At 39.3% G+C, this 11665-nt stretch overlaps 1 protein-coding gene and 1 long non-coding RNA gene across 3 annotated transcripts in view; one reads left to right on the top strand and one right to left on the bottom strand.

The window, feature by feature from the left end:
• The window catches only part of LOC127536272 (uncharacterized), a 578171-nt gene that overhangs the window by 20683 nt on the left and 545823 nt on the right, over positions 1-11665 (top strand). The gene's annotated exons all lie outside the window — the stretch shown is intronic.
• kifc1 (kinesin family member C1) lies at positions 1962-11482 on the bottom strand. 2 transcript variants are annotated; one of them, XM_022221997.2, is made up of 17 exons: positions 11374-11482; positions 10129-10224; positions 9568-9667; positions 9241-9294; positions 8849-8932; positions 8452-8650; positions 8169-8334; positions 6133-6300; positions 5767-5880; positions 5463-5549; positions 5111-5308; positions 4321-4485; positions 4057-4195; positions 3593-3732; positions 3399-3472; positions 3095-3170; positions 1962-2562 (listed from the first exon to the last, which is right to left on the bottom strand). In XM_022221997.2, the coding sequence occupies exons 2-17, from the start codon at positions 10216-10218 to the stop codon at positions 2518-2520; spliced, it is 1899 nt and encodes a 632-aa protein (XP_022077689.2). In that variant the 5' UTR covers positions 10219-10224; positions 11374-11482; the 3' UTR covers positions 1962-2517. The 2 variants fall into 2 exon arrangements, with proteins under 2 accessions (XP_022077689.2, XP_051812102.1); XM_051956142.1 differs by having other exon boundaries at positions 10129-10221; positions 11374-11467.

Below are 11665 nucleotides of genomic sequence, written 5' to 3'. Positions count from 1 at the left end.
GGGAGATACGTACATGATCAAAATTGATACATATTGCATCAGTTGTATAGGGAGGGCGTGGTTCTGCCCTCTACTGAGGGCTCATCTAGTTATAGCTGCAGTCATTACAGGTGTACAGCACTGAAGATCTGTATCAGTTTCTCTCTCTGGCCTCCAGGGGCATCATAATATAAATACAACGCAGAAAATACAAAACTGAGACCCTCCAGCAGCCTGATGATAACACTTTTTAGTTATGGATGGTGTAGACCAGGGGTGTCAAACATGCCGTCTGCGGACCAAAACTGGCCCACCAGAGGGTCCAATCTGGCCCGCGGAATGACTTTGTAAAGTGTCAAAATTACAGAGAAGATATTGATTGAAAACTGAAAATTTGTACAACTGTAAAATATGTAAAATAGTTTCTACATCATGGCGAGTTTTTTTTTTATCATAACGTAAAATACTAGATTTCTCATAGTTCTTTTGTCATTCTGTCTCATTTTTTATCATATTTTGTCTTGCTTTGTCTGACTTTTGTCCTTTGTCTCATGTTTTTGTTGTTTTGTTTTTGTTTCGTGCTGTTTGTCTCAATTTTGTAATGTTTTGTCTTGATTTTGCTGTTTTTTTTGTCTGACTTTTGTCATTTTGATCATAAAGTAAAATACTATATTGTTCAATTCCAGATACCTACGACTAAATGTTTTGCGCCTTTATAGACAATCTGTGTGCTCTGTAAGTTTTAATGTGTAAATGATAAACTGAGGCATGATATTGCTAAAATTTAGCATGTCTTTCTTAAGAAATTATAGGTTGTTCAGAATGTTTTGTAAAAGGATAATTCCTTAAATATGAACATTTTCAGAATGTACTTTTTTTGCACTAAAACAACAGAAAAAAATTGGGGTTGTTGTTATTTATTATATGTTATTAAGCTCTGATTTTACTGGTCCAGCCCACTTGAGATGAAATTGGGCTGAATGGGGCCCCTAAAATGAGTTTGACACATCTGGTGAGGACAAAGGAAGATACCATCCATAATAGGAAGCACACACTTCTGATCAACATTAAAATGAAACCACACTCAAGCAATAGCAGTATATATATATCTATATATATCTATATATATATATTATTGAGGAAACCCGGTTGGCACACTTCAAAATCCTTTGGGGACAAAACAAAACTTTTAGCAATACAGTATTAAATACAGCAGATAATGACTCAAATTTGCAACCCAGGTAGTGACTATACAGAAGAAGACCAGGCTGACTGACAGCCTTAAGAGCATAGATCCAATATGTGTCTCTTGGTTTGAGTCATCTGATTTGTTCCCCCCTCCTCGACACCAAAATAATAACTTGAATAATTGAAAAATGTGGATACATATGGAATTCTTGAAATTCACCCAAAATATTTTACAGAACTTTGTTTCAAATCTTAGAGAACAAACAAGGAAACTCCAAACAAAATGCTCCAACATCCCAAAAAATGAGATGATGAAGCAATCACATGGACTGACCCTGAGATGTTTGACAAGGGAAGCTTCTGTTCTTTCATGTATGACAAAGTAAAGTTTCTTGTTTTGGTTTAGGACTGAGCAGTTTCCTCCTCACAAGTGACAGAACTCTGTTGTGAACCTGTGAGTCTGCTGCACGTCCACAGCCTGAGTTTTGAAATCACATATGGATTTGTCAGTGAGGAAATTATTTAATGAGCTATGGAGGGAAACAAATGTCCAAATCTAATATTGTATTTCAGTCAGTTGTTTTTCTAACAATAGAGGTGTTCATATATCTGTAGGTCCAGAAAGTTCATGGCATGTATGCAACAGCTAATGTAGAAATAAAATGCTTGCTTCAGTATAAAACAATGTAGTGAAGGTAGGAAAACATTCACCAAATTATAAACACGATGTGTGAGCTTTAAGTTCATGGGAAGGCTAGCAGGAGTCTGAAATAAACACAAGGTGACAGAAAAAATAAAGTAGCATAGCTACTGAATGTCTTTATTACAGTGTGGTGGGCCAGAAAATACATAAAAAAGCTTTAAAAGAAATCACTTATTACCAACAACCAAGAAAAACAAAACACTGTATGAGTAACACACTACATGTATTTGCAGTCTCTGCAAGCTCAACATATTTCACACAAAAAAAACGACTTTTATGGGTCCTTTAATCAAAATATGACATGACATGGAGATTAAATGTCTCAACTAGAGAATTACCTCTTTAGTCCAGAAGTTTTGGGAGCCTATATAAGAGTTTAAAAATTATTCTGATTGAAAATATGTACATTCCAAATCCACTTGATTTACACAGATGTGAAGAATTTTTTAAAAGCCTGTATTAGAGATTAGTAATGAAGGCCCTGAGTATAAACAAGAGTTTTTGGTTCTTAGTGACCGGCATCAGAGTGGGTGCCAAACTGCACAATGTGTGAGTTAAAAATATGAAATGGTGACACTGAACCCTTCATTGTGTGACCATAATGCTAAAAATATGAAAACAAAGTGGAGCTGTTCAGGAACTTTGATCTACTTCCTGTTTGCGCTTGCAGTTCCAATTACGCAGTCGTTCACCTGTAAAAAGGAGAAAAACGCAAAACGTTACTTCAAAGAATCCCAGAGTCACACAGTCAGAACCTTTTGCAGTGTTACTCATCAGAGAGGTGCTAAATGTATGTGTAAAAATCACTTTTCTCTCAACAGGATTCAACTTTTGTCACCTCCATTGCAAAGATAATGGGTTTAGTTGTTTGATAACCAGCAGGTTTGTCAACAGATTCCACTGAAATTCTTGCAGAAAAACAATTTGACCAGGCAAGACGGGACATTTTTGAAAAAAGAAATTCATAAATATATTTTTTAAAATCCTCAAGAATTGGCAGCCTTAGATCAAAGGGATTTCCTTGATCAAAGACTTTTCCAGTCAATAAACCAAACAATGTGAGAGAAATTGCATTATAGGTTACCAGAACAAAGCTAATCTATTGTTGAATGAGGTTTGCTGCAACTGTAATTACAATCACACTCTGTGATTCATGTACTCGTGTCATCGTACACCAGCTGCTTCATCAAGGCACCAAATCTAACAGCTGTAGAGGCCACTCACCTTGCTGGCAAACCTCAGTGAGTTGAGGCTTTCTCCAAAGCTGTCCGTTTCTGGGGCGATGTTCACAAACATCAGTCTGCAGCGATAAAAACACAGCAGAAACACAATCAACATGAACCATCTGCCTAGAAGAAAACACTAACTGAATGAGTCTTAATCAGTCTACCCTGATTTAAGAAGTAACATTATCACAGTTCAAATAAACTAGCGTAAGAATGCTGAAATGGGTGCCTTTCTGAAGTGAAGTGAGTTTCTGCTGGAGAAGACCATTGGCCTCTTAAAGAAAAAATAACGAAGAGCTCACGTTTTGCTGTTTCCTCCCAAGCAGCCCTGCAGAAGGTAGGTGAGCTTGGAGTTCCTGTATGGAACGTAGCTCTCCTAGAAAACAAAGACAGCCAGTTTAGGTGACAAACAAAAGAAATGCTGTAAACTAATGAGCATTAGTGAGTGAATAAACTCTTGTAGTGTCTGAGGCTCTTGAGGGTGCAGCTTACGGACCTTGTTGGCCAGTGCGGCGATGACGATCCCCAGGTTGGACAGGGAGCCGTTGATGGCGGTCATCTCTTTGAAGCGCTCACCCTGGGACTGACTCTTCACCATTCGCTCACTGCCAGCCAGGTCCACCAGGCACAGAGTGGCTATACGCATAAAACAAACAAAAACAGCCCTTTAAGGAACAACATTCAGCTTCAACACAACTAAACTTGTGTTCTAAAATCAGACTCACTAAAGAGCTTACAGCAAACAACTTCACAAAGAACCAACAAGAGGGACGACAGAATAAGACAATTCCCAAAGCTGTAGTAGGAGGCATAAGAGTATTAACATTGAGTAATTAGAGCACTGTTTTCTCTTCATTATATACATAACTAAAGCTTAATTAACTACAGAGCTTTGTGATTGTTGACACAAAAGTAAAACCACACTTCCAATACTAGAATGAACAGCAGGAATGTACTCACACTTGCATTTGACATCCCTGCCAGCATTCACTCCCTCAATATCCAGCTGGAAGACTGAGTGGGAGCGAGAGGAGCGGTCATTCTGGGCTGTCTGAGCTGTGGAGCGATTCTGATTGGCCAAGGCAATCAGGCCGAGAACCTGGCAAGAGGAGGGGATCAGAAAGATTTCTGCTTTCAAGTAACAAATGTACATAACCGACAGCTAATCATACTTCTGTACTTGTTCATCAATTCAAAAACACATAGGACCTCGCTGTGCCGTACCTGATCCTCACAGGAGACCTTTTCGTACGTGAGGTTGGTGATCGTTATCTCATTGTTGGCCGACTTTCGGATCTCGTGCTCCGGTCTCTTGCTTGCCTTGCCGGTGTACAGGAGGTCTCGCAGGGTCTCATTGTAAATTTCAACAAAGCTTGCTGTGAAGGTAAACTGCAAAAAACAAAACAAAAAAAACAACAGAAATTGAAGCAATATTAAATAATCATAACACACCTAAAATCTCCTTCAAACAGAAACCTCAGTGTGTCCCACAGTCACTGAGTACACACAGTGAGTATAAATGAATAGTGTGAAACTTAACTACTCCATACTCGTGTAGGCTGCAACTCTGGTGGTGCATTTTTACATAACATTTTCAGTGTAATGTCATACTGATTAGTCTTTTATTTAGAAGTATTAACACTGAATCATGTGACTGAGTATATTCACACAATATGTCAGAAATAGAAAAGCGATTTCTGTAACATTTTTGTTGTGATAACTGGCACCTGCCGTCATCTTATACATAAAGATGTGCAGCATCATTATTCAAGCTTCCACATTTTTTTTTTAATATTTCTAAATAAAAACTGCTGATAATCAAAGCAACTGAACTGTTCTAACAGCAGGAGTCTACAGTTAATAAAAGAGTTGACTCGATAAAAACAAGCCACAACCAAAGCATTAACACATAATAAATATAAATACAATTTCAACATGAAACTAGCCTTAGTTATTAAATTATTTTATACAGTAAAAATCTGAATATAAATATAAATGAAAATACAAAACTAACCTCCCAGCCTTGAGCTCCCAGTTTCTGTGCTGCTTTGAAGATTTGCTGCACGGCTCTGGGAATGACGCCTCTGGTCTCATCAAACTCATCTCCCTCCATAGTGTAGGTTTTCCCACTTCCTGTCTGGCCATAGGCAAAGCAGCAGACGTTGTAGCCGTCCAGCGCAGACTGCACCAACAGGGAGATCTCTTCAAAAACCTGAAAGCAAAGCGAAAAAAATCACCCTAAATGTTCTTCTCTGACAGGAAACAGCAACAGAATACATGCATCCACACAGAAACATTATTTATTCATGACAATTTGAGGATTCGTTGATATATTGTAAAGTGTGATACATGTGTGTATCATTTACCTCCTGTTGTGAAGCTTGGGGGCCAAACACACGGTCAAAACTGAAGTTATAATTCTTCTGAGTTTCTGCAGTTTTACCTGTGTGAGACTGAAAGGCAGAAAAACACAGAATTCATGTGTGTTTGTTACTTCCATTACGTGTCTTTGTGATAGCAGGGTACTGACATGGAGATAGACATGTTTGCTAAGGTGATTTTGACAGCCAACTCTTTTACTATAGTTACACCTCACATACACTTTCTACTATGGCCTGTGGTTTATTTAACTACAGAAATGTATTTGTGGTACACTGACAGGATTCTCACCTCCTCCGTTTTGGCCAGTGTCACCGTCTTGTTGTCACTGGGTGTGAACTGGATGTGCTTACTGAGGCCACCACCCACCAGTGGACGCACTCTGCAAAAGACCCTGATATTGCCCTGCATTAAAAAAGGAGATGGAAAAATTGGTCTTAATAATCAAAGAGAACTCAAAGAGAAAATATTTGTTTAGTTATGGCAAAACTGACATAGAAATGCAACATAAAAGAGCCAAGTGTCCAGAGTTCCCTCCACCCATTGGGTTACCATAGACATAGGGTAAACTTTTAGCCCAGCCCATGGGCAGCTGAAAGGCCTTTGAGGGTGCCGACACCGGGCTGCATTGTGCGGTTACATCCCATGGTAACTTGCCTTTAGTTCCTGGATGCTGTTGTGCAGCCGTCTGCGTTCCATCTCTCCAGCATGAAGGTCGTCCTTCTGCTGGGCCACAGTGTCTTTGAGACAGCGGACCTCCTCCTCTGTGTCTCTGAGAGTTGCCTGCAGACGGGCCAGTGTTGACTCCTGTACTGACAGCTTCATCTGGACGGAAATGACAAGAAGCACAGCTAAAAATTCTGTCTTCTCTGAAACCACATTTTCTGTTCTAAAATACACTATATTCCAATCCAATCCTGATTGGATAGTGGACATAAAGCAGGTTGTTTATTGATTGTTCAATGGCAGTTATTTGTAGAAAGAAATAATCATTGCAACTCATGTCTGCCAAAGAGTATATGTACACACGTGGACAAAATTGTTGGTACCCCTCAGTTAAAGAAGGAAAAACCCACAATTCTCACTGAAATCACTTGAAACTCACAAAAGTAACAATAAATAAAAATTTATTGAAAATTAAATAATCAAAAACAGCCATTACTTTTGAATTGTTGATTAACATAATTATTTAAAAAAACAAACTAATGAAACAGGCCTGGACAAAAATGATGGTACCTCTATAAAAGATTGAAAACTATTTGACCAGAGTGACATGATTAACTCAGGTGTGTCATTTAATTGACATCACAGGTGTTTCCAAACTCATAATCAGTCAGTCTGCCTATTTAAAGGGAGACAAGTAGTCACCCTGCTGTTTGGTGAAAAGGTGTGTACCACACTGAACATGGACAACAGAAAGCGAAGGAGAGAATTGTCCCAGGACATCCGAAAAAAAATGATAGACAAACATCTTAAAGGTAAAGGCTATAAGACCATCTCTAAACAGCTTGAAGTTCCTGTGACAACAGTGGCTCATATTATTCAGAAGTTCAAGACCCACGGGACAGTAGCCAACCTCCCTGGACGTGGCCGCAAGAGGAAAATTGATGACAAATTGAAGAGACGGATCGTTGGAATTGTATCCAAAGAGCCCAGAGCAACCTCCAAAGAAATTAAAGGTGAACTCCAAGGCCAAGGTACATCAGTGTCAGATCGCACCATTCGTCGTTGTTTGAGCCAAAGTGGACTTCATGGGAGACGACCAAGGAGGACACCACTGCTGAAAAAAACTCATAAAAAAGCCAGACTGGAATTTGCAAAAATGCATGTTGACAAGCCACAAAGCTTCTGGGAGAATGTCCTTTGGACAGATGAGACCAAACTGGAGCTTTTTGGTAAGGCACATCAACTCTATGTTCATAGACTCAAAAACCAAGCATACGAAGAAAAGAACACTGTCCCTACGGTGAAACATGGAGGAGGCTCAGTAATGTTTTGGGGCTGCTTTGCTGCATCTGGCACAGGGTGTCTTGAAAGTGTGCAAGGTACGATGAAATCTGAAGACTATCAAGGCATTCTGGAGAGAAATGTGCTGCCTCGTGTCAGAAAACTTGGTCTCAGTCGCAGGTCATGGGTCTTCCAACAGGACAACGATCCAAAACACACAGCCAAAAACACCCAAGAATGGCTGAGAGAAAAGCGTTGGACTATTCTAAAGTGGCCTTCTATGAGCCCAGATCTGAATCCCATTGAACATATGTGGAAGGAGCTGAAACACGCCATTTGGAGAAGACACCCATCAAACCTGAGACAACTGGAGCTGTTTGCTCATGAGGAGTGGGCCAAAATACCTGTTGACAGCTGCAGAACGCTCATTGACAAATACAGAAATCGTTTAATTGCAGTGATTGCCTCAAAAGGTTGTGCAACAAAATATTAAGTTATGGGTACCATCATTTTTGTCCAGCCCTATTTCATTAGTTTGTTTTTTTAAATAATTATGTTAATCAACAATTCAAAAGTGATGGCTGATTTTGATTATTTAATTTTCAATAAATTTTTATTTATTGTTACTTTTGTGAGTTTCAAGTGATTTCAGTGAGAATTGTGGGTTTTTCCTTCTTTAACTGAGGGGTACCAACAATTTTGTCCACGTGTGTATATGAGCAGTTGTCCAGCAGCAGACCTTTTACCTTTAGAGTGTGCAGCTCGGTTTCCTGGCTGTCTCGAAGAGTCTCCATCACCTTGTACTTTGACTCTAAATTGGAAAGCTCCTTCTGAAGACAGTTCCTATCAGTAGACACTTTCTCCAGCTCATCCCGGACTCCTGACAATACCTGAAGCTCGTTCTCATAGTCACTGAAATCACAGAAAAGAAAGGACATTGAAGGGACTCCAAACAAACAGTAACACAACATAGAAAAGCCAATAACATGGTACATTTAATAAATTTTCCAAAAGCAGTGGTCCTTGTACCTGATCTGGCTCCTCTGCCTCACAAGCTCTTGCTCCATTTCAAGGACTTTGCTTTGGCTTTGGGCCATTGTGCCTTTCAGAACCTCATTTTCTTGGTTGACAGATTTGACCCTGGTCTGGTAGTTACGGATCTTATCCTCCATGTCACTGACTTTTCCCTTCAGGTCCCATGCATGCCGTCGGGGGGCACCAGTCCCACCTGTATACAAGAATATCATCAGAGTGTTGCTTACTTTTCCTTTCAGGACATTCCATGAACTTTTCCATGTGCACCCATTTCAAAGAAGACATACCATAGTAGTAAAACACAAGTGTAATAATAAAACCAACAATGGCTGAACTTCATGTCACTGCTTCAGTTTTATTGACTTGATAATGAACAAGAAAGACTTCTCACCTGCTTTTGTGCCTGTGGATGCAACAGGTTGCTTCATATTGCCTCCTTTTGCTGCAGTAGAAGCTACAGATGGTTTTAGGACACCTGATGAAATAAAAATGTGTTTAAGAACAAATGCATATAAAAAATCTGCCATGTTTATTTAACAACAACATCTATTGCCTTGGCGATACACTTTGCTCAGATGGAACCAAGACATCTCTAAATTTGTTACCACCTGATAAACTACAGAACGTGAGAAACACTATTTTATTAACAGATTTTACACATTTTGATGTAATACAATCACAGCTCCGTTTGAGTGTGTGAACATAAGGTCTGGAATCCTGACACTAAAAGAAATAACACGTTACGTCATTCTAACCCATCACCCAGCAGACAGCTCATCTTACCCCTGGAAGGACCCACAGCCACAGTGGCAGCCCCTCCACCTCTGACTGGCTTAGCTGTGGGACAGAGTCAAACAGAGACTTAAATGTTTTGTCCAAAAAATTTAAAAAAAAGACAGAGGAACTATGAATAACATAAAAAAGCGAACAAATGATACAAAAGCTGAATATACACTTGATTGCAGTTTACAACAACTAATCCCTAAAGCCTTGCCTCAAAGTCTTTTAGTCTTGGCGCACTCTGACATGTTGCTAGTATGGTAAATGCCACAAATGTGCCTACCTTGCACAATAATCAGCTGAGCATGCTCATATTAGCAAATTACTTACAAAGAGTTGGCCTGGCTGAGCCAACAGGAGGCCTCTTCACCCCGATGACTGTGGCTGCTGCCTGTGGTTTAACCGGGTCCACGTCCCTCCGGCTTTTCTTCTGCAAACACAAAAGCGCCACTAGCATAAATTAAGAGTAGTGATTTCGGTTTTATAACAAATCTAATATATGGGCTTTGTTAAATTTCTGGCTTTTGAAATATTGACACCACAACCAGAATATCTGACAATATCATGCTTAAAAACTTTACTGTAGGGTACACTTTAAAAACCTCCGTTATATTACTCTGTACCTGTATGTGTAACTGTGCCACTGCCCTACAATTAACAGAGCATGGAATAACTCTCTGCTTCACAGCCACAAGAAAAACTCTTTTTTGGTGTCTAAAACTTATCCTTGAAAGTTAAAGGCCAACTGTATTTATTGAGCTGAATAACTGATTACTTTATAATGCTACTTCTAGAGTAGCTTGAGGTACAGGACCAGAATAAAACCTACACAGACAATGTATGGTAGCACAGAAGGTGATATGCAATAAGTAGATCATTTATAATACAAACCTGAGCGGGTGCACAGTCTTGGGCATTCTCTGAGCTGCTGCTGCTGCTTGTGAGGACCCTTTTGCCTGACATAACTGGCAAACGTGACATGCTCTGCTGAGGATTAAAAGGGAAATTATGGTCAAAACAAACTATCCAGAAAAATGACAAGCACTAAAACATCTCCATCACACTGATTTTGACCAGGCCTGGTTTGAGTCTGTAATACATTAAAATGAAATTACAGTTACAGATGTAATCTGTTACTCTGGAAAACAAATACATGGCAATGTTTAAGAAACCAAGGAGATTCTTTAGCACAATCCACTGACTCTTCAAACCATCTCAATCAAACATATTCTGTCCACCGCATGACAGAGAAAGATTTATTTTTTATTCTGTATCTGAAGTTCCATTCACAATTAAGGTAGCCAGAAATGACATATGCCCCAGACAAATCCATCTCTCATATTACTCATAATTTAGGTCCATATAATACATAATCATGCCAAGCTAAGGTTCATGTCATTCATGAGCACCACATTTGTTTTAATTATGAAACGGTGCCAACTTCGGAAACTGAAGTTCAGCCAAGTTTTTTTTTTCGAAGATCATTTTAGTTCTTCTGTTTAAAATAAAGCTCTATATATTTGGCTTATATATACGACTCGAATGTCGTAGTAATCAATAAATTAGAGGTACAAATAAGGACTGGAACATGATCACCTACACTGGATTGTGGATATAAAACAATCAAGTAAAAAACTCAGATGAAAACATAATTTCTCACTTGGGCCCATTATGGAAAAAAAACAATAACACACAGAACCTTCGATTGGGATATTTCTGCAAGTTCCATATGACTTAGTGTAACTCTGTTTTGGAAATTTCTGGGCGTAAAGGTTCAACACAACCAGGATTCGGGTAGCTCGCTCTTAAACATGTTGTTACAACCAACAGCGCCTAAACACACATTCAACACCGTCTATTAAAACATAAGTTAATCAGATCTAGCGTTATAATAAGGAGAGGCAACAGGAAAGTTTTACACTTCGGCTAGCTATTACTGGATAAACACTAATCATGTAAAAGCAGCTAACACGAACCAACGTTCACGTTATTATGGAAGGGCACTGTCGTTAGCTTAAACATGAAGGCAAACTGCCACGTTAAACTACATGAACGATCATTTTAACGGAGCTTTTGCCAATCATGTAAAATTTGAGATGTGATACAAGATTACTTTCAATATATGGAGAGACTTACCTTAAAAACAAATTACGTATCCCTTAAAAAAAACCCTCTCCAGTCCACCGTCTCCGGCCGTTTGAATTTGAAATTGAACTGTTTTGGTGGGCGCTTCGGAGGTGCTACTGTGATTGGCTGAGACAATGTAAACCCCGCCTCCACATAGATGTGTGCTCATTTTATTTACCGACGTGCTCCCCTTGGGCGGGATACAAGCTGTGTTCACAGTGTACCGCTCTAAAGGCAACTTGAAAGACTGACCAAACGAATCCTATTTTGTATTTGTGGTTACGTCACTAATGAAACATGA

The sequence above is a fragment of the Acanthochromis polyacanthus genome, chromosome 11 (genome assembly GCF_021347895.1).
Source record: "Acanthochromis polyacanthus isolate Apoly-LR-REF ecotype Palm Island chromosome 11, KAUST_Apoly_ChrSc, whole genome shotgun sequence".
NCBI classification, from domain to species: Eukaryota; Metazoa; Chordata; class Actinopteri; family Pomacentridae; genus Acanthochromis; species Acanthochromis polyacanthus.
The sequence above is the reverse complement of the archived record's forward strand: the minus strand, read 5'-3'. Positions and strand labels throughout refer to the sequence as shown.

Coding starts and splice junctions, on each gene's coding strand:
- kifc1 (XM_022221997.2), bottom strand. CDS start 10,218: ATGTCACGTTTGCCAGTTATGTCAGGCAAAAGGGTCCTCACAAGCAGC. Junction 9,668..10,128: donor AAGACTGTGCACCCGCTCAG/GTTTGTATTATA, acceptor TTGTGTTTGCAG/AAGAAAAGCCGGAGGGACGT. Junction 8,933..9,240: donor GGCTGTGGGTCCTTCCAGGG/GTAAGATGAGCT, acceptor TTATTTCATCAG/GTGTCCTAAAACCATCTGTA.